Below are 21,955 nucleotides of genomic sequence, written 5' to 3'. Positions count from 1 at the left end.
TTGCCACTCTCTTTCCATCTAGGGGGGAATGGAATAAGGGATTCTTACTAAACAAATTCTACACTACAGTCTATACAGATGATAGTAAAAATGGTGTTGTGGTGTTGGAGCTGGTATAGGTATATTCTTATATACTTAGAATTGAAAAATCAGTGCGTCTCCCTAATACCAGCAGTGTCTTTCAGGCGGAAGCACTGGCAATTGGGGAAGTTTGTAGGTTACTAATCGCAGACTTCTCTTTTAAGGGCAACATCAGTATTCTTTCGGATAGTCAAGCGGCACTGGATTCAGCGACAACAACCTCTAAACTGATGGAACAAAGCAGGTATAGCTTTATCAGCTTGTGTGAAAACCATAAAGTTACCTTAAAATGGGTCCCGGGATGTCGGAGTTTTGAAGGTAATGACAAAGCGTAGGAAGTGGCTAGAAAGGGATCTGCCATAAATAAAGATCTGACATAATCGGTATACACACCATTAGGTGTAGTCAATAATACAATTTCCCTAGAATACCTCCGAATCGCGGATTGCAGATGGAGAGACCAGACGAACTGCAAAATTGGCAGAACGCTATGGGCCGCCTACAACCTACAAGCAATCGTCAATAGTGATAAACATGAAACGACGTGACGCCTGGAGACCAATGGCAGTCATAACCGGTTTTTGGTCTGTTGGAGAACAAGCAGTCAAAGTGGGCATTCCTCACAACAGATACTGTCACAGTTGCAAACAACCGGAGAAAAAAGAAGCAATCTTCCATTTCCTCCGCGCATGCTCTGCCCTATAGAAGGACAGAATGTTCGAGAGTCTGGAATACCTGTATGGCTTAGATGTCAACAACCACGGATAAGGTTCCTGAACCGCACAGACTGGATATAGTCATGCTGTAAATAACTGGTTAACAAGGTGGTAGCAAGGATGTGGCAACGAAATGGTGCGGAAGCGCTAGTTGGATTCTGGACGAATCACCACCCAAGCCAACCAACCAACCAACTTGGTTAAAAACCCGATACTTTCTATACACTTATGTTTTTTATACCTTTTGTTTTAATGAAAATGACTGCTATGTGTGTTTACGTGAAAAATCATTTTAAGTCTAAGGCTCGACGGCACTTTTTCATTCTCAATGGGAAAATTAACAGCCAACTCAAACAAAATTTTACTAAATGTGCGCGGGTATATAAATTTCGAATCGGATCAAATTTGGCACTTCCTTTCAATTGGGTTTCATTGCATTAATTTTAATTTTCTATCCAAATTCTACATATGTGATGTCTATTAGGGTAGGTTAAGTTAGCTAGGTTGCTTGTCTAAGATATTGTGATACCTGCATTTGATTTTCATTCCCTAACTAAGTTGCTTAAACCACTCAGATCTTTTTAAGAAGGTAACTAGTCCCTCCAGTGAGACAATTTGCAAATGATTCAGGTCTTCAAAGAAATAATCGCCAAAATATTGTATTTAAGCGGCTTCTTTGAAGTGCATGGCATTCACAGAGAAGGTGTTGTACCGACTCAATTTCTTCTTGATCTCCACATCTCAATTTCTTCTTGATCTCCTGCAGAAGTAATTCTACTGGCTAGGGTGCCAATATGTACTGCATTGACTCATTATAACACCTGTGAGGTGGTGGTTGATCCAAGCAGAAATTGTGTCCTTCTAACATTAGAACATAGAAGAATGCTAATGCCCCTCACACTCATCCGCTCTTTTATTTTCCTCCACTCCAGAGTGGCCGGGGACACGACAAAGTGTGGTGGTGTCTGTGCCTTGATCGCTACTTGACTATTAACAAAAATGGTAAGGTTTGCCGGAGGTAAGTCCATTGTCTAATCGTTTTTGCTGTTTTCTCTACAGCGTAGACCTCAGTTTGGAAGACGCTACACCGATTTGCGAGTCTAAAGGAGTAATTTAAGGATAATTGTTCTGAATTCCCTGCCATTACCCATTGTTGAACTGTCAGAATACTTATAAATATGCTGCCCACTACCATCTGTTATGACTCTGGTCTGCCAATAATTTCTGTCGGGTATTCGTAGTTTATAGTCTTTGTTCAGATGGAAATCAGATAGCCTGTTTTCGATGCGTCTTGCAAGTGCTCAACAGATAGTAAAACTGATGAATGACCGTGCGTGTTTTCTTTTAGCATGCTGCTGCTTTGATCCTGGAAGCAGATTTGGCCGCTATCCCTTTAACATATAGTATATCATTGGGTGGAATATGTAGGATCACTTCCAGCGCCGTTTGAGGCGTCGATCGGGGCGCTCCTGTTGATCCTATACAAGCTAATCATTGGACTTTTATGAGATTCTTTAGGTAGTATTGTGTCTGCACAGCCTCCCCCCACGTGGCGATTTTTTTCCTTATTTGTTGCAAAGCAAACCGCTAAGAGATATTAAGTCTTTAAAATTTTCTTCAAACAAATACGCTGCAGCATTATATTCGTCCATTAGTTGCTTATATTATATATACAATAGGGCTTGTGAGTGACTGGCATATAACACCAAATGATTTTTTTTAATGCCAGTCGCCTCTCGGCTGGCAATGGCAAATCACCAAACCACCACTTCTATCTCAAATCTTTTCAGAACAACCATTTGTTGTTCGGAGATGGCTATACTTCCTTAAATTTTTCGAAAAATATAAAGACGCACTTTGGACTTTTGACTTTTGTAGTGGTACGTAAAGTCTAAATGCTTTGTGAATAAACCAGCTTCGATTGAAGCATTGGAAGCCAACATTACTAAAATTATTCACGAGATACCGACCGAAGTTTTTCCGCGAGTCATCCAGAATTGTTGTTTACGGAAGACCCACTTACGGCGCAGTTGCGTCCAATGTTTAAAAGGTCCTTTACCTTTAAAAAATAAATTTCGTGAATGGTTCTACACAAAAATAATAAAGATTGCCCCATAAATTTGAATTTTCATTGTTTTATTTCAATTTAAAATGCGATAGCTCTAAATTGATCATTTATATGTAAATTTAAAATACAGATAAAGAATATTTTGTGAGGGTCCTAGTAATTGATATGAATTTTTGGATAGGGCTTTCAAAAAGTTATATTAGATTCCGCAATCAAACACTTATGGTACTAATTCTTACCATAGTTGCTAACAATCTTCACTTCGATTTAAATTTACAGCGAAATAATAAAAAAGTAACAAAAACGCAATAATAACTTTTCGCATTAATGGGCCATACTCGTTTTTGCCAAATTTGTTAGCCATTGACACAACTTGCCATAAAAAAGTTGTGAAGAAAAAATTGAAAGGAATGCGAAGTTAATGCGTTTATCAATGACGCTAACTAGATTGCCGGTGACGGGCAGGACGATACTTGAAATATTTGAAGTGATAGTTGGTGGTGATGATGTCTATTTTTTTATATTAAATCTTTTGCTGTTGAATTGTGCTTGATGGATTTTGCTGTATGTTAAAAAGTTGTTATTACAATAAACGCATCATTGAGCGCTTGAAATATGTATGCATGTATAGGTATGTAATGTATGTATAGGTAAGAGTGAACTGGCATTCATGGTAGGTGCGATAAACAATGAACGCAACTGCAAAAATTATTAACAACATTAAAAGAAAAACTTTTGCAACTGAGCGTTTGCAAAATGTGTTAATATTTTCAAATATTCATGGGAGGGTGGAACTTTGAAAGGAGGAGGTGCAAGTAAACCGGAGAAGCCACATTTTTTATGAAGTTGGTATGAAATTCTAACGAAAATTTGTGCATATGTGTATGTTCCAATGCTTGTTAAATGCAGGCCACGAACTTTGATGGTCAGTTAATATCCAAAAAGTGTTAAGCTGTTTTTAGTTACATTTTCACTACTCTACCCTTGGAAACTTTTCACACACAACAGCCACATGTTTGCTGCTTTCGTTTAAAAGTGATATAATTAAGTTTAAATTGGCAAACAACATTTTTGACTCACTACTCTGCTGCTACAATATATTGCAGTAGCTCTCAAAATTTAATTATTTTTTTCAATCTTTGTTGTGTTTTTTGGAAACCCACACAAGCTGGTTATGGCGGTAAGGAGAAAAGTGGTGGTGACACAGTTGCTAACAGCAGGCCACAGCAAAGACACAAATATGTATATACACATATACATGTATGGACGCATGCACCTGCATGTATTCGGATACATTCTTACTTTGTATGTTGCATTCTACTTAAAGTGCAAGTTTACCAATATTTGCAACCGAGAAAATAATGAAACCCCCCCCCCCCCCCTAAATATACCTATTTATGCACATATTTCCATATAAAGGGTGATCAGGTGGAGGCACTTTTCCAGTAGGGGTTTTTTGACAGATCACGCGTGACTACTGTCAAACGAAATGCATAATTTTTTTCAGTATTCATTGACATTTCATCATGAAAATACTTACACCTCAACAACGTTTAAGAAAATCGACGCTATGCGAAAAGTCTTCATTGCGCGCTCAGGCCAACTAATTTTGTTCAATGATGAAGCCCATTTTTGGCTTAAGGGCTACGTCAGTAAGTAAAATTGCCGCATTTGAGTTGTAGAGCAACCCGAAGTCGTTCATGAATAGCTATTACATCCATTGGCAACAACCGTTTAGTGCAGCCTATGGGCTAAAGGAATCATCAACCCTTATTTCTTCAAAGACGAGGCTGACGCCAATGTAACAGTGAATGATGCACGCTATTGCGCCATGATAAACGACTTTTTGATGCCGCAAATTGAAGTCCGTGACCTTCACAACATTTGGTTCCAACAAGACGGCGTTACTTGTCATACAGCCCGTGAAACAATGAACTTACTGTGTCGTCGGGTCGGTGAGAAATTTATCTCTCCAGTGGATTGGCCAGCAAGATCATGTGATATCACATATTTGGACTTTTTTTGTGGAGATATGCAAAAACTAAATGCTTTGTGAATAAACCAGTTTCGATTGAGGTATTGGAAGCAAACATTACTAAGGTTATTCACGAGATACCGACCGAAGCCACCCAGCGAGTGATTCAAAATGGGTGTTTACGGAAGGCCCCTTATAGCGCAGTTGCGGCCAACATTTGAAAGGGGTTATCTTTAAAAAATAAATTTTATGAATGGTTCTACACAAAAATAATAAATATTGCCCAATCAATTCGAGTTTTCATTGTTTTATTTCGATTTAAAGTCGGATATTTTTAAATTGATTACCCTTTATAAATACATACGTATCTACTTACTTGGTTTCGAATACAAACACAAAAATACATACATAGTTGATCAAAAACATAGCTACACGCACTTTCCGGCTTCAGTGATTCGCTCAAAAAGCAAATCAATTTGAGATGCTACTTTCGACTTAGTAGCATCAGACTAGAATGTTTTTAATTTTTTGAAAAGTGCTGGTAAACCATTCGAGTTTGTTTGGAATATTAATAAAGTGATGCATAAAATAACAGAAATAATATTAAGGGAATTTTTTCTCTGCAATCCATCTGTATTTATGTAAGTAGTTTTAAACTTCAATTTTGTGTGCCAAAGCCTTAACCATCTTCATCAAGTTGGCTTTTCATTTTCCCTTCCTCATACAGATTTCAAACCCTAAAGGGCCATTATACTTAAATAATTATTGTATATTTTGTGACAGCGATTTTTCTTTATTAATTTGCCTAGCACCTGTCTCTCGCAACGTATTTTCCAAGTCGCTGAACTGCCATTCAGTCTGTTCTGGCTCATGGTTTTGGGACACGTTGTTGTAGTTGCAGTTGTTGCTAGAAATAATATACACATATAATTTTCATGGACATTTAGAAAAACTGGAAAACCGCATTCCTGTTTTTGCCCACAAATTTCCTTGTTTCCACCATAAGGAAGAATAGTCGCATATTTCTCGGTCAACATATTCGCTCTGGTGGAATACTTCAAGTGATGATGATATCAAATTTTGATTAAGAAGCTGGTTTTTGCTATTCTCTAGTACTCCATACACGAACGCTGTATGAAGATTTGTTCAGAAATATTTCTCAATATTTCTCTTCAATCGTCATTGAAAAATAATCTAAATGGGATTTCCCCATTTTTTCTTAAAAAAAATGCTGTTCGACTATTGGCGTGCCACTAAATCTCATTTATAAACTTTCTCTTTCTACGGGTATATTTATTGAACTTTGGAATCTTGGGTCTACCACTCTAATCCATAAGTCTGGAAATAAGAACGACGTTGGACGGTACAAGCCTATTTCGAAACTAACTATCTACTTCAAAATCTTCGAAAAGTTAGTCAACAATAAATTGCTGTTTACTATCAAAAATATAATAGACCATTAGGCGCTCCACCGTCACCAATCTCGTGGTATTTTCACAATCGACACTATTTACTGAGTCTCTTTGAGAAAGTTATCTATATTCCTATACCTTCTACAAAGCCGAAATTTTGTTGGAATAACAAAATTTCAAACAAATTCTTTGTTCAACTTGAATTTCCATCGTTAAATTCGAAGAACTCGAGCTTGACTTGTTTACAGTAGCACAGAAAACAAACTATGTGACATATCACGCTGAAATTTGCCATGTAAGCTTATAACAGTCCTACCAAAAAACAAAAAATTTATTTTTGCCATATGTCATCCGCGGACCGTTTTATTGATACCGTCTCGTTCATATTTGAGCAGAAGGTATATCTTGGATAAGAAACTATCTTGGGAAACATATGTTTCGCTGAAGGTGGATTGCCTATTAAGCTTTTTCAACAATGCCTTGACAAAACCTGCACTTATCAGACCAATGCCTCTGTGGTTTCGTGGCGACGGCCTATGGTGAAGTCCACACTGGGAACTATACAGGCTGCAAAGTATGTGTATGCATTATGAGTGCCAAGAATAACACCTCCACGATGCTCTAAATGCTATGCTTCACTTGGTCCCTTTGGATCTTAAGATACAACAGGAAGAAATAAAAACAATATGTAGACTCCATGAACATAGTTTCTGACACGAATACCGAACTTCGGGACACAGAGAAATCTTTAAGTTGCTATCTGAGTATCCACTATTGTTTGGCACCTAAGGACGATCTTATGCCCATAGTTTTAGTTTCAAAAAGAGTTTTGTACTTAAACGATAGTAACATTACGCCATGGAAGGAATAGCGATTGTATATGGCAATGGAAAGTTTTGAGATTCTGTAAGTAGCAGAACGGATAATTGAGCGAAGATGGAGCAGGAAACAGCTTGGAGTCTTTAGTGATAGTCAAACTGCATTGAAGGCTCTGGAGAACGCAAAGCAAATCTCTACGATTGTTCGCGCATGTAAAAAGAAGCTTAATTCTGTTGCAAGACAGAATAAACTCCAGGACAACGCGGTATTCAAGGAAATGAAATTCCCGATGAATTGGCCAACTGCAAATCAGCGGTTACCCCACAGGGACCAAAACCAATAATTGGAATCAGTTTGCAAGAACCATGAATTGGATTAGCGATTATGTATGCAATTTCCATAAAGGGCGATGGCCCGGTCTGGAACGCTGCAAAACTGCAAAGTGCTTTGTTACAAGCCCGCACAACAGAAAACTGTCGGACTTTCTTCTAAAACATGGAAGACAAGACGTTCGGTTGATGGTCGATACTATTACAAGATACAATCCATGGCACAGTGGTCCGGCGGCCGGACAAAATTCAATTTTTCAACATTTTTGAAATAAAAATATGATAATGCAGATGTTTTCTTAAATATTCAAGGTAGATTTCCTGAAAATATTACTTAATTTAAAAAATTTTTCATTGTATTATAGTTTTTTGACTTTAAACATGAAATTGTATGCAAATCGTACTTCATACATACAAGAGTTTCATTTTCATGTCTGCAAATAAATATTACCATTTGATTGTTAACCAAATATTGAAAAAAAAGATAATGGAATATATTAACGGAAACAGTAATAATTCTCTTAAGTTGTGGTAAAAAATCCAATTTTTTTTTTTGAAATTTAAAAATTTTTCGAAAATTTTTGTTTTTAAAGATCATTTCTTCGAGTGGTCCATACCGGTCCACTTGAACTCAACATGAGTGATGTAGCCACATATTTCAGCTATGATCTCAAACTGAAACCTGTTGCGCAAAGTTGCGCAAATTAAAAATAATGTAGCTTTTGTGCATTTACCCACAGGCAAAACGTTACATATGGCTTATGCAATTTTGTGTAAAAGACAGAAAGAGACATCACAGACCCCATCAGCATTAAGAGACAACTAAAAAAACAATGACAGATTTATTAAATGCTTTGCTTTGTTCATCAGATGTAGTTATAATTACAAAAACTAAGGTTCCGAAAAACAAGCCAAAACCATTTTCAAAAATTTGAAAAAATGATCCAGCCTCAGAAAACAGCTCATCAGAAACCGAGTATTTTGAATCATAAAAAAAAATTAAAAATGAAAAACAAAAAAACAACTAAATATCCAAAAAAAATTTAAAAACTAAAACAAAAAAAAAATTTAAAATTAAAAATAAAAAATAAAAAAAAATTTAAAAATAAAAAAAAAAATAATAAAAAAAAATCTATAATAAAACCAAAAAAACAATGAGGAGAGAATAACCTTACCGTAAACCTCCACGTGGTACTCTCTGGGGTCGTGAAAAATGTAAAAATGATCTCACCAGCTAATTACGGAAGTAACAATGTATTTATAGTATTCAATGAATTTAAAATTTGCTAAAACTAAGGTCAGGTTCGTCATCACTGATCCTTAAAACCCCTAAATATATGTTTTCAGCTTAATTAAATGAGTTTTTGAATTTTGTCCTCCAACGCCTTCTGGTCGGACCACTGTGCATGGGTCAGCATATGACCACCATTGGAATCATTGAAGACACGATGTGCCTGTCTTGCTTGGAGGAGACGGATAGCACTGAGCATTTTCTCTGTGAATGTCCTGCATTTGCTAGAGTAAGGCTACGAATTCTGGGTTCCGATGTCATGAGAACGAATAATATTCGTATAAAATTCGTTCTCTCAAACAGGTCTAACAACCTCTATTTCTCTATTTTATTCTATCTTTTTCCTTCTGTTATTTCTCTCTTTTCCTCCTTGACTATCTTCCCATTCCCTTTTTTGAGCTTTAAATACAATGGACTTTTTAGCCTGAGTATTTTAGAAGTTACCATATTTCTCGGTGCTTCTTGGCTCGACTTTTCAAATTTTAAAAAATTCAATATAAAGGACTTTCCAATAAGAGGTGTTATTATCAATGGTTTCGTTGCTTGTGTGGCACGTAGCGCCGTCTTGTTGAAAATAAACGTTGTCCAGATCAATACCATCCAATTCTGGCCATAAAAAATAGTGAATCACAGTAACTGTTGCTCCAGCTTGATTTTCGAAAAAGTAAGGCGCAATGACTTCGCCGGACCATAAACCGCACCAAACAGTCACACGTTGAGATAGAGAGGCTTTTCAACAGTAACTCTTGGATTTTCTGAGCCTCAGATCCGACAATTTTGCTTGTTGACGAAGCCATACAGGTGGAAAAGGGCCTCATCACTCAAAATTCTTTTTCGATGGAATTCCGGATCATTTCCATGCATTTCAACGACCCAATCAGCAAAGACACGACGTTGTTGATGATCGGCCGGCTTGAGTTCTTGTGTTAACTGGACTTTATAAACCTTAAGACCCAAATCTTTATGCAAAATACGGTGTAATGACGTTTGTGGAATACTTAATTCCAACGAACGACGAGGAATGGACAAATCTGGGTTTCCTTCAACACTTTCGGCTACAACATGAAATGTTTTCGATTTTCGGCTGTTCTTGAGCGACGTGCACGGGTTTTATTCTTCACATCACTAACTTGTCCCAACAGCTCGAATCTTTTCACCAATTTCTGTATTGCGGTCCGGCAAGGTGTTTCACGATGACTCAAAAATATTCGAGTTTTACGGACCTCTCTCTGCCAAATTTTCACCATTTTTATAGTGAATTTTGATAATTTCAATGCGTTGTTTAAGTTTGTACCCTTCCATTTTTATTAATGACTTAGTTTCTACTTGTCAAATATCAAATAATGACAGCTTCAAAAGGGCCATGTACCGAAATAGCGGGCTATTCAAAATAACATCTGTTATGGGAAAACTCTTTATAAATACACAAACTTTTTAAAAGCCTTTCGGCACAATATCTTATCTATAATGCGTTTCATTCAACTTTCATATCATGGTTGTGTCTTCCAAAAGAAAATCGTTTGCTTAAATCGAAAACACTAAGTCCTACACTTTTGTTGCCTTCTCGGATATGCCACAGGTGAGTATTCTTGGTCCTTCAGTACAGCTTGGTTTAAACAATGGATGCTCCTTTAGTACAGCTTGGTTTAAACAACGTTGTCGCTTGGAGTTTAATAAGCTTTCACTTAATATAAAGAAATGCTTTGATGTGACCTTGGCAAAAACTTTGAATGGGTCATTGAACATTTTATTGAATGATGTTCTGTCTAAGAGTTTTTTGATTTAGGCGTGACATTTGACTTTGGTTTTACATTCATGTTTGTCAGATATTGCCGAAAACTTATGCTAATTTAGCATTTATGAGATGCTATGCGAGACATTTTGAAAAGCCCTATACTAGAAAAATTGTGTATAAGGCCCTAGTTCCTTTTAAGCTCCAATATGCATCTTTGTTGCAGAATCCATTTTATGTCTCTCATTCAAATAGAATTGAACGGGTGCAGCGAAATTTTATTCGATTCACTCTCCAACCTATTCATTCAATATGAACAAAAATATAATACTTTAAAAAGTTAAATACGGGACACAACTGCGGTTTGGACTGTTTAGACACTACACCATTTGCTTTCGTTAGTAAGGTGATACCGACTTTCATTGTCTAATTACGTATATTTTAGATAGTGGAGCTTAAGTAATCAAATAATGTGCAACCTAAAATTATAATATAAATTTATACTTAAAAAATTGAATACGGTCCAGATCATATGTAACATAAATACACATTTACACTGCTCGCACACTGTGGCGTATGAGTGACGTTTAATTAAAATTTATGTGGCGAGTCTGGAGTAAAATTGTTCAATGCAACAACGAAATAATGCAACAGAGTTGAAGAGAAAGTGAGTTAAAATTTATTACGTAAACACATGCATGAACATACACATACATACACACTATTTATAGTCAGGGGTACAATTTTTGAAAAATCAGTTCATTACAAGCCTTTTTGTATGAAAAATTAATATAGTGCAGAATTTACTTCGCTCTCTGCAACAATACTTGTGGAATAGGTGTTGATGCGTACATGCTGACTCGTCTCAGAGAGTGGGGAGAAAGTGTGTGAGTGCGAGAGCAGATATGTACGCATGTGGTATGGGAAATGTTGGCAGGTTGTTGTGTGTGTGTGTGTGTGAGCGCATGAATGCGTGTGGTATGAGTGACATTTAATTACAGATATTTGTTAAGAGCTGCAGAATTGTGTACAAAATTGACATTGGGTGTGGGAAACATGGTTTTAATACACAAATTTTGAATGATTATAAATTTGGAACTGCTAATATGTGTGTGGTACTAAATAAGAATGTTAGATAAGAGTGCAATATTTGCTCTCTTCAGCACTATTGCAAATTTCTTTTGGGGTTAGAGGGGCCTGTTATTTGAACAGTATTATTACTTTTTGCAGTTTATCTATTCATAATTTACTTCATTTTTATTTAGGTGTACAATAATACTCCCGCAATATGTTGATTAACTGATAGCTAAGAAATAAAACGACTTAAAAATGAGGTGGGCATACAAATTAAGAATAAGATATCCATATTTATGTGTTAAGAAAAAAATTATTTGGAATGAAATAATGTTTTTTTTTTAATTTCGATTTATATTGTCTACATTGTTGTTTATAACAAATTCCGAACAGATTGCAAAGAAAAGACTATTTGCAAATATACAAAAAAAAAAAAAATACAAAAAAAATAATAAATAAAAAAATAAATAGGAAGTTAATTTAACAAAGTGTTCTAAATTAAAATTAATTAAGAAAATATATATGTATTTTGATACATCATCATCATTCATAGCACTACAGCTCGTTGTAAGCATTAGCTTCCTCCATACACCTCGGTCCATAGCGAGACTACTATAGTTGGTCACTTCTATGCTTATTAGATCACTCTCAACATCGTGTAACCCGTACTTCGCGGCCGTCCTCTTTGCATATTTCGATTTTTATTTCCGTACTTAACTTGCTCTTTTGCAGTTTATCGTGGGCAAAATATGCTCTGTTTGCAGCCTGTACACGGTCTTGGTTGGCAATATCGTTGTATCGTTGGCAGTTCGAGGTATTCAATTTCATCTACGCTTTCAAATTCGTGATCGACAATTCTAAGATTTGACGCGTTTCTCAACACGAAACTTGCGTGTTTACAGAAAAATTGCAGAGTGTGAGGGAAAGGACTCCTTCTTTATAAGTGCCCCTCGCTACATGCCCAGTGACAGTCGTTCCCTTTACTTTCGACACAATGACACTTATCTCAAAAATCAGCCGAGTAAATCCTATCAGCGACTCGAGGCGGGGCCATGTTAACAGCATCTGAGTAGAGTCTATTGAGAGCTCCTTCTTTATCAAGCATCTGCAAGAATCTTTAGTGTAAATTATTGCAAGGAAAGTTTGCCTTCTATTTTGTCTACTATTTCGTGTATATCTGTGTCCACGAATTTGCCTTCAGAGTACGCGTTCTGTTACGGTGCGATGCGATTCGGGTGGATTTGTTGGCAGATGTGGACGTCTAAAATCCTTTCCCCAATTTTGAGAAGAAATGAAGTGAGGCTTATGGGCCTAAAATCCGTTAGTTTCACATGTGAGGCTCTGCCGCCTTTATTGGTGAAACCACTATTGCATGATCCATCTTCTCAGTATGGGCGTAAGATTGAGGCAAGCCTTATAGATATTTGTGATTCAGCAGGAAGATGCCATTAATTTCTATAGATTTATATCGTGGGAAAGACCTAATTGCAGACTTATTTGAATAAACACCTTTAATTACCTCTCAAATGTTTTAGTATCACTAAATGTTTAGTGTCACTGCAATGTGTTTCTTCATTACCACTCAATTTGAAGTGGTAAAGAAGTTAATGTTTTAACTACTTCTGAAAAACTGAAGAAGTTCAAATTGTAGGAGATCATCAAAGACGCATAGCAAAGGGTGAAGAATTGTCAAAGAGCCAACAAAAGATGTGCATTCCATTTATGGAGTTGAGCATCAATTAAAAACAGATACTAGAAAGAAATTTTTATATTTTAATATTTTTGTAGGAGATTCCTTTTTTACTTTATACTTTTAAGTTGATTACATCAATATTGCATACAAAGGCCAAACCAAAATAAAATTGAGGATGGTCATAGTTTAAATGAAGTCTTAATTAAAGTTAGTGACAACAATTCTTGCAGATATGCCATAACTTAATATACCAAACTATACATATAAATAATGCTAAAGTCGATTATATTCTGAATATTTTTGTTGATAAAATTCGTCATCTTAGCTTAATGGAGGCATGGAATATGAAATGACAGTGAGTATTTCTTGTTTTATTTGGTCCAAGACTTAATTTAATATTAAAGACATTTAAGCAATTAACTCACTTTCGATTTTCCTTTATTAAAATCAAATATCACAAAAATAATATATGTTATTATACAAATACGCACACATTTAAATGAATAAAAAAAGTATATGAAAAATAATGAATTGAAAAATACAAAAAGAAACACGTGGGCGAATTGAGTCGTTTAAGGGGGGCCTCTACTGTAAAACTTAAAAAAAATCGATTTTTTACTTTTTGTTGAAACATACTCAGAAACAACTCCAGAATGTTCCATGAAAATCTTAAAAAGAAATCTTGAATAGTTTTCAAGTTATAAAAGTTTTAGCAAAGCAGGTATAAACTGAGCGCTCGAGCGGTTTACGGTCATATGCGCTTGATCAAGAGATAAGACGTTCCCTACTCCAACCTTCTACTTGGTTACCCATGTCAGAATATCTATAGATTCTTTTGACCTTGAAAATGCTCATTGGATATTATTTCGGATAAAAGAATAAAGCATTAAGAGAGGGGAGCTAGAACAGCTACTCAACAGGTATAAGCTGTAAGTATGAAAAATTGTTTAAGCGTGTTTTTCTCGAAACCACGTTTTCAAAATTGCCCACATCACAGCTCCGTGAAAAATTAACATATCAAGCTCAAACTTTGATAGTATATTTTTAACAATATTTACTAGTTTTTAAAGCTATGGTGGGAAAAAATTTATTATTTATAACCCCTTTTTTAATAACAAATTGACAACAAAAAAATGTCGATTTTTTAAAAAACTTCAAAAATTTTACAAAAAAAATTTTTTTTTGCAAGTAATAGGCTTAACAACTAAAAATAATGATATATAATAAAAAAAATTTGGTTTTTTTCATTTCAGATTTTTTTTAAATGCGCGACAGTGTGGGCAGATTTCAAAAGGCGTTTCGGGGGAGCGGCTGTACAGCTGCCATTTTGAAATGAAAATAAATTTAAAAAATTTTTTTGTACACTCAAGAAATGTGTTTATGTAATCCTAAACTTTTTTTTACTAATTAAATTAATACAAGTATGAAAACAAAATCCATGAAAATTTGATTTTTACAGTAGAATCCCCCCTTAAAGACTCTTTCATGTACGAAAAGCAAACCTTTGGAACGAAAAAAAGTAGCGTCTTAAGAAAAGCAACCCCTCTGTAAATGTATATGTAAATTTTTATTTATAAAATAGTTAAGATGTGATAACAAAATTATTCACAACTTTGACATTACTAAGGGCGCTAGCTGAGCTCAACTCTTGGACTACAGGCTGTGGCTTAAGTTTGAACCCACAAGACACAAGATACCTAATTTTACCCTACCAATTCCATCCAGCGCAAAGTACTTAGGAGTAGTTTTGGACTTCAAACTTAGCTGGAAACGGAATATTGAAGAACCGGTAAGGGAAGCAGAAATTGCTCTGTATGTTTGCAAACGTAGGCTTGGAAGAAGATGGGGTCTTCGACCGAAGTATACTTTATGACTGTATAAGGCCGTTATATGACCAATTTTAACATACCGATCGGTAGTTTGGTGGAAAGCTCTTGGACGAGATTGCAATATCAAACTACTTAGCAGAACACAAAGATCAGCCTGTGCAGTTACGGTCGGTGCATCGAGATCATGTCCTAAGGAGGCTCTTAATACGCTAACCCATGTTATTCCGGTAGATCAAGAAGATGGCTACCATGACTGCATTCAGGTTAAATGAAGCGGGTCGCTGGAGGAAGACAACTTATAGTCATGCCAACCTATTATTGCGACAAACTCAGTTCAGCTCGGGCAGGACTGATTACATCATCCCAATGGTGGCATACAATAGAAATTTCGCCACTCTCTTTCCACCTCAGGAGGAATGGAGTAAGTGATTCTCATTCAATGACATCGACACTACAGTCTACAAAGACGAACATCGGAACATTGAAGGAAACGATAAAGCGGATGTACTGGCTAGAGGGAGATCTACCATAAATATCATTCTTGCAGAATCGGTATTCCCACCTCTGGGTGTAATGAAGTATACACTTTCCTTAAAATATCTACAAATAGCGAAATGCAGATGGCGAGACCCAGACAACATGCAAAGTTACCAGAACGGTTTGGTCCACCGACAACCACAAACAAACCTCAATACTGACAAATATGGAACGAAGTGTTGCCTGCAACGGACGGTGATAACTGGCTTCTAGCCTATCGGGGACTAAGCAGCCAAAATGGGGCACCCTTCGCAACAGATACTGTCACAGTTGCAAACACCCGGCGGAAAAGGAAACAATCTTCCATTTCCTTCGCGAATGCCCTGCCCTATGGAAGGACAGAATGTTCGAGAACCTTGAAAAACTGACCGTCTTAGACGTCAACGACCTAATAAAGCTTTTAAGCTCCGCAGACTGGATATAGTCAGGCTGTGATTAACCGGTAAAAAAGTTGGTAGCGAGGATGTGGTAACAAAATGTTGCGGAAGTGCTATTTGGGTCTTGGTGAATCAGAAATTTAACCAACCAACCAATCAACATTACTAATTGAACTATTGCTGATTGGGATGAGCAAAGACAAAACAAAAGGTGCATCCTTTGCGAGAACTTTAATTGAGCTTCTTCTCCAACTTGTGGTGTGCGTCTTAATATTGCTCTACAAAAAATGGTTCATCCATTTCTTTACAGTTTTATGAATGCCGTCTCTGAATGGCAAATGGTTTTCTTATGAGGAGCTTTTTCATGGCGATTGCCGAAAAGGAAAATAGATTACCAGGTTTGGTCATCCGCTATGGTGAAAAATAAAATTGTGAGAGTAACTGCGGCTGCCACATAAACACCTAATCGGCAGCAGAATTCTGCCCGCTCATTTTACACGTATTCACACACTCCTCCAGTTAGGCGTTTTCAGAAGGCAACGATTGATTTTTGTTGGATATCACCAACACAATCTCAGTTTTTTCGTAAGCAAATCGCGGTTATGATCCACACCTCTAAAATCTTTTCACCATGACCTGCCGAGGGGCGACTGCTATTTGAGAAACCTTTTCTATCATTTGGTGTTTCATGCCTTCAATGGGTTTCGAATCCGAGCCCTACCGAAAGATAAATTTGGATACGATATCCACCGAAACGAATTACCTTCTGGTAAATTCACATGACATTTTGTAGTTGTAACCTTAAATAGTAGAGTACAGCGTAAAGAAAGCGAATATAGCACTTTACACGTGTAAGAGAATTTTGGGTAAAAAATGGGGTCCAACCAAAACTATCTAACTGCCATTGTCTGGTGACCCGCAATAGAAAATAGATACAACCAAACCATGCTGAACAAGATACAAAGAACAGCATGTATCTTAACCGCAGGAGCTCTTAGCACCAGTCCAACTGAAGCGCTTAATGTACTAACACATCTCTTACTATTAGACTTACATATAGAAACAATCGCTACTTTCAGCGCGGTGAGACTCAGAGATATAGAAAGCTGGACAACATGATCGTACGGTCACAGCAAGATCCTCCTACAGGGACCCTCGCTGCTCAAAAACAAATCAAATCAGTAGCTTTAAGAAAGACTTTACGGTAAGTTTTCCACCGAGAGCAGATATGGGGCAAAGGGAAGGTGATTGGAAGATACGATATTGAAATCTACACTGACGGATCTAAGATGAACTGTGGTGTTGGAGCTGGTTTCCATTCGGAGCCGCTCATCCTATCTCAGTCAATTCGACTTCCTGATTATGCCAGCGTGTTCCATGATCGCTAGAAGCATGTGAATCCCTAAAACTCTACAAGGAAGTTGGTGTAAGAGTAGCTATCTTTTCAGACAGCCAAGCAGCTATCAAGGCCTTAGACTCCAACACTATTTTAATTCAAACTAGTCTTACAATGTAGAGAGGAAATAGAATTACTTAGTCATTGGCTTGAAATTACTCTGATATGGGTTCCCGGTCATAGGAACATATGGGGTAATGAGTTAGCAGATGAGCTAGTAAAGGTGAGCAAGTAAAGGTTCGACTCTAGACATAGCAGAGGCGGTGGCAGTCGCCACAACACTCAACACAATAAAAGCGGAGGGGGTGAAGGAAAGGCTTTTCCACTACTTGTGTGAATGTCCAGGGCACGACTTCGCTCTTTCGGTAAACCTTTATTACAGCAAATTAATGAGATCTCAGCCGCTGTACCTGGATCTCACTTAGAAAAGAAAAACAAAAAAGAAAACCGTGACATCATCACACGAGAACAGTGGTAGTAAAACGAAACGGATTATTTCAGTAGAAATCTTAAGCTGAGATGTATTCTTTCTATTTAGGAACCAACTTCAATCAATAACACCAGAAACGTCAGGCTGGAGATCACGAGTGGACTCAAAGCTATCTAAAGGCAAAGTTCACTCTCGAACAGCAAAAACCACATTTTACATCATGCCCCTACTTTTACGGTTTTAAAAAAGCAAAAAGTGGGAGAAGGAGTTCGGCCAATCGGGTGTAAGCGATACTTATTTATTTTTATTTTGTTTTTCTAAGCGAGATCGGTCTGAATGCGTGACAGACACCGAAGAGACATAGTTAGTACTAGTTTTATACTCACAATGGGGTACTCAGAAAACAAGGAAATTTATCACAAATGCAAAGGATTAAATTCAGACCTATGTGTTGAAGCTACTGGCCATGTATGCTTGCCTCCTTCCAAATTAACACATAGTTAGTAGAACCACGTAAAATGAATGCTATTGCCATTCGTCTAACTTTCCATGATGAGTGATTTTTGTCTGCATTCTTCCTTTTTATTTTTATTGAAAGAATTAATATCAAACTACTATTCTGCTTACCTTGTTTTGTGTTTAACTGGAGGGTTTCCGCTTTGCTCAGACCAACTACTACTGTCTTATGATAGACTTCACTAATCATTTCATACATGAAAAAGATAATGAATGCCCCGTTTCCCATCGAGAATTTGAAACCATCTACGTATATATGTATTTTTGTATGAAAGAGTATATGAGTGGTGAATGTGGTCTAATTATTATTATACAAAATACAAATGAAAAGTAAAATTTAAAACTATCTTTAGTTTTACAAAATCGAACATCGAAATTTTCTTAAACTATGCATTAGTCAAACACATCCTTTGTAGTTCATCAAACATCCAGCATTAACACCAGCTTTCTAAAAATCTCTATGAGAATGTAATGTTTTCTTCTCACTTTTCCTTTATAGATATGCACATCTGTATGTACATACTTACTTATAGTACGAGTAGATATTTGATTGCATGAAATTATTTATGATATTTATTGTATCGTAGTGCTTATACGAGTATGTAATGTGTGTGGCGTTGGTTTGTACAATACATGAAATTGTTGTTCGCTCTCGCCAATTTCATGTCATTGTCGCACAATTTGCATTGTTTTTGTTATTGCTTGAACTGCTGCTGCTATAGTAACCATTTTGTTTGTAGGGGGGTGGTGTGATTGTGAGTTTGAGTGTTTCCGCATCCGCTTCGGCAACAGTAGGTGGTCCCCAGGACACTTGCCGCTTAACCGATGGTTTGCGTTCGACGCGTGTAGCGCTGGATTGCAGTGATTGCTGTTGTTGTTGTTGTTGGTGGTGGTGATGGTGGTGGTGATGCGGTTGATTCTTATGCTGTCGAGGCATATAAATATATATTTTTATATACTTGTATGTATGTATGCGATAGCACGGCGATACGAGAATTGAGTGCATTGGAAAAGTGTCAGTTAGTTATTTTATTTTATTCGCTTGTTTATACTGCATTTCAATTTCGATCCATTTATACAAAACATGCTTTGATTGCAAGTAAATTTATCTGAGCATCAATCTCTTTTGCGATAAATATTGTTGTGTATTGTTTGGTGCGATGCAAAACTGAGGAATTTCTATATATATGAAATTTTTATTTTTGCAGTATTTTTTTACGTTTACGTACTTTTTAAGTGTGCTGATGTGTGTTTATACTGACATGCGACAAATTGGCATCTGCTTGAACTGACATGCATTTATTTTCACGATTTCAGATAAATTATCGTTGATATAATGGGGCATCACATATTTTATACAATGAACTACTTATTTTAAATAAAATCACTGTTTATTTGCTAGTTGATCATATATTGGAGGACACGGGACATGCGAATTTTAAAATATGCAAAATATTTATACATTATTTATATATTTACATCAAATGTTAATAGCTTTGGCTTTTGGTAGAGATTATTTTATTTGACTTTTAAATATCTTGTTTTTTGACTATTAAAATATGTATATACAATTGGCATTTGGCCGAGCTTCTCCTCCTATTTGTGGTGCGTGTCTTGATATTATTTCACAAATGGATGGACCTACAGTTTGAGGTCGACTTCGAATGGCAAATGGTTTTTTATGAGGAGTTTTTTCATGGCATTGCCTACCGAGGAGCGATCGCTATTAGAAAAAACCTTTCCTATCATTTTTTTGGTGTTTCATGCACTGAGATTTAAGTCTACGCACCGCGCCCAACCCATTCGACTACGGTCGCCGATAGTTTAGTTAGACAGTGTAAGATAAATTCTGTCACTTAACTCGAAAAAAAATGCGAAAACGCTTTCATTATTGTTCTGCAATAGGGAAATATATAAATAAGTATATCGGAAGGAGTAGTTGCCCCGCTCCCAGAAAGGCAGCGACAACTTTTCAAAAATGTTTCAAACCAGGGTATTACTCTGATTACAGAGTTTAACTTGCGGCGAAACTATTGCAATGAATACAGCACCATTTTAAGCGACAAGCAATACTCAAAAATGCATCAATTCTCTAGCAGCGCTAAATGGAATTCCACACCACCGAAGGAGATGAATAAATGAAATATTAGTCAGAGACATTGCAGTAACTACCGAGCTCATGCCAAGACGACATACCGCCAAAGAAGAATCAAGATATCAAAAAATACTAATAGGCACCTTAAGACTAGGACGGACAAAGTCATTATAACCTCAAAGGATTTAAATAATTAGTTTATGAATCTCCTGAAATATCAACCCCAAAAGCGGTGTCAACAGGGATAAGACAAAGCGACAACTTAAGTCCTATCCTATTCAATGTGATTATGAACGAGATACACGGTGAAGTCCAAAATAAACAAGGCAGGTGTCATAAAAATGTTTTTGATGGCGCCATCTTTTTAATGAGTGCGCGTGGAAGTTACATCCCTAGCTGACTTCCAGTGAAAGCTTGGTGACATTCAGTTCAGTGGAAGCGAAGTTATTGCATCTAAAGTGTCAGTCTGTTTGTGACATTGGTACAAAACTGAGTTTCGAACAAAGAGTTAATATCAAATTTTGTTTTAAAATCGGTTAAATGTTTACCGAAACATTTGAATTAATCAAAAAAGTTTATGGCGATGATTGTCTACCTCTTGCCAGAGTTCATGGGTAGTTTACACGTTTCAGAGATAGTTGTGAGGACATAAATGACGAAGCCGCCCAAAATCAGTTATCAACGAAAACTCTATCGAAGTCGTTCGTAAATTTATCAAAAATGAACCGAAATCATCGTTGAAATTCATGAATTGGAGTTAAATATTTCCAAAACATCGATTTATCGCATTTTAACTGATTATTTGGGCTTACGAAAGGTCTGCGCAGGTTTCATTTCGCACAAGTTAACTAAGGACCAAAAATTGCCCAGAGTAGAACATTCGAAAGGCCTCTTTAAAGAGGCGAGAAAAGACGAGAACCCTCTTTACAACATTGTAACTAGTAATGAAACGTAGTGTTTCCAACATGAACCTGAAACTAAGCATCAAAACGCTAAGGGGAAGGTCCCACTCGAGTCAGCACCCAAAAAATCCCGTTTGGAGAAGTCAAAAATCAAGTCGATACTCATTTCTTTTTACAAGTGCAAGGGAATTGTCTATAAGGAGTTCGTACCAACGGGCCAAACCGTCAATGCAATTTTCCATTTTGTCGTTTTGAAGCGTTTGTTGTATCGCACTTGTCGAATTCGCCCTGAATACCGCGAAGAAGGAAGCTGGCTCTAATTGCATGATAATGCACCATCTCATCGATCCACTCTTGTGACTGATTTTTTGACTAGAAATCGCATTTTAACCATCAATCACTCACCTTATTCGTCTGTTATGGCTCCCTGTGACTTCTACCTATTCGGAAAATTGCATTTGGTTATGAAAGGAGGCCATAGAGACCATCCAAAAGGCTTGTACCGACATGCTGAAAGACATTCCGATCAATGACCTGAAACACTCTTTCGAAAAGCTTTTAAAACGCGCGAAGCAGTGTATCGACGCCAGAGGGGATTACATTGAATAAATAAACCCGAAGTTATCAGAACAAAGCTCCTGTCTTTTCGATTTTAGCTCAGTCTTGTTTATTTTGGACTTCAC

The 21,955-nt window shown here is 36.7% G+C and overlaps 1 protein-coding gene across 7 annotated transcripts in view; it reads right to left on the bottom strand.

Moving 5' to 3' along the window:
- LOC129240122 (axotactin) overlaps nucleotides 1-21,955 on the bottom strand; it is a 245,986-nt gene that overhangs the window by 13,602 nt on the left and 210,429 nt on the right. Inside the window, exon 20 of one of the 7 annotated variants that reach the window (XM_054875655.1) lies at nucleotides 18,607-19,200. The exons of the other annotated variants lie outside the window; for them this stretch is intronic. Within the exon in view, the coding sequence (XP_054731630.1) occupies nucleotides 18,937-19,200 (264 nt within the window). The 3' untranslated portion in view covers nucleotides 18,607-18,936. Of the gene's footprint in view, nucleotides 1-18,606; nucleotides 19,201-21,955 lie in introns of those variants that run through there. 7 annotated transcript variants of the gene reach the window in all.

The sequence above is a fragment of the Anastrepha obliqua genome, chromosome 3, assembly GCF_027943255.1.
Source record: "Anastrepha obliqua isolate idAnaObli1 chromosome 3, idAnaObli1_1.0, whole genome shotgun sequence".
Classification (NCBI taxonomy): Eukaryota; Metazoa; Arthropoda; class Insecta; order Diptera; family Tephritidae; genus Anastrepha; species Anastrepha obliqua.
This window is presented reverse-complemented; position numbering and strand designations above follow the sequence as displayed.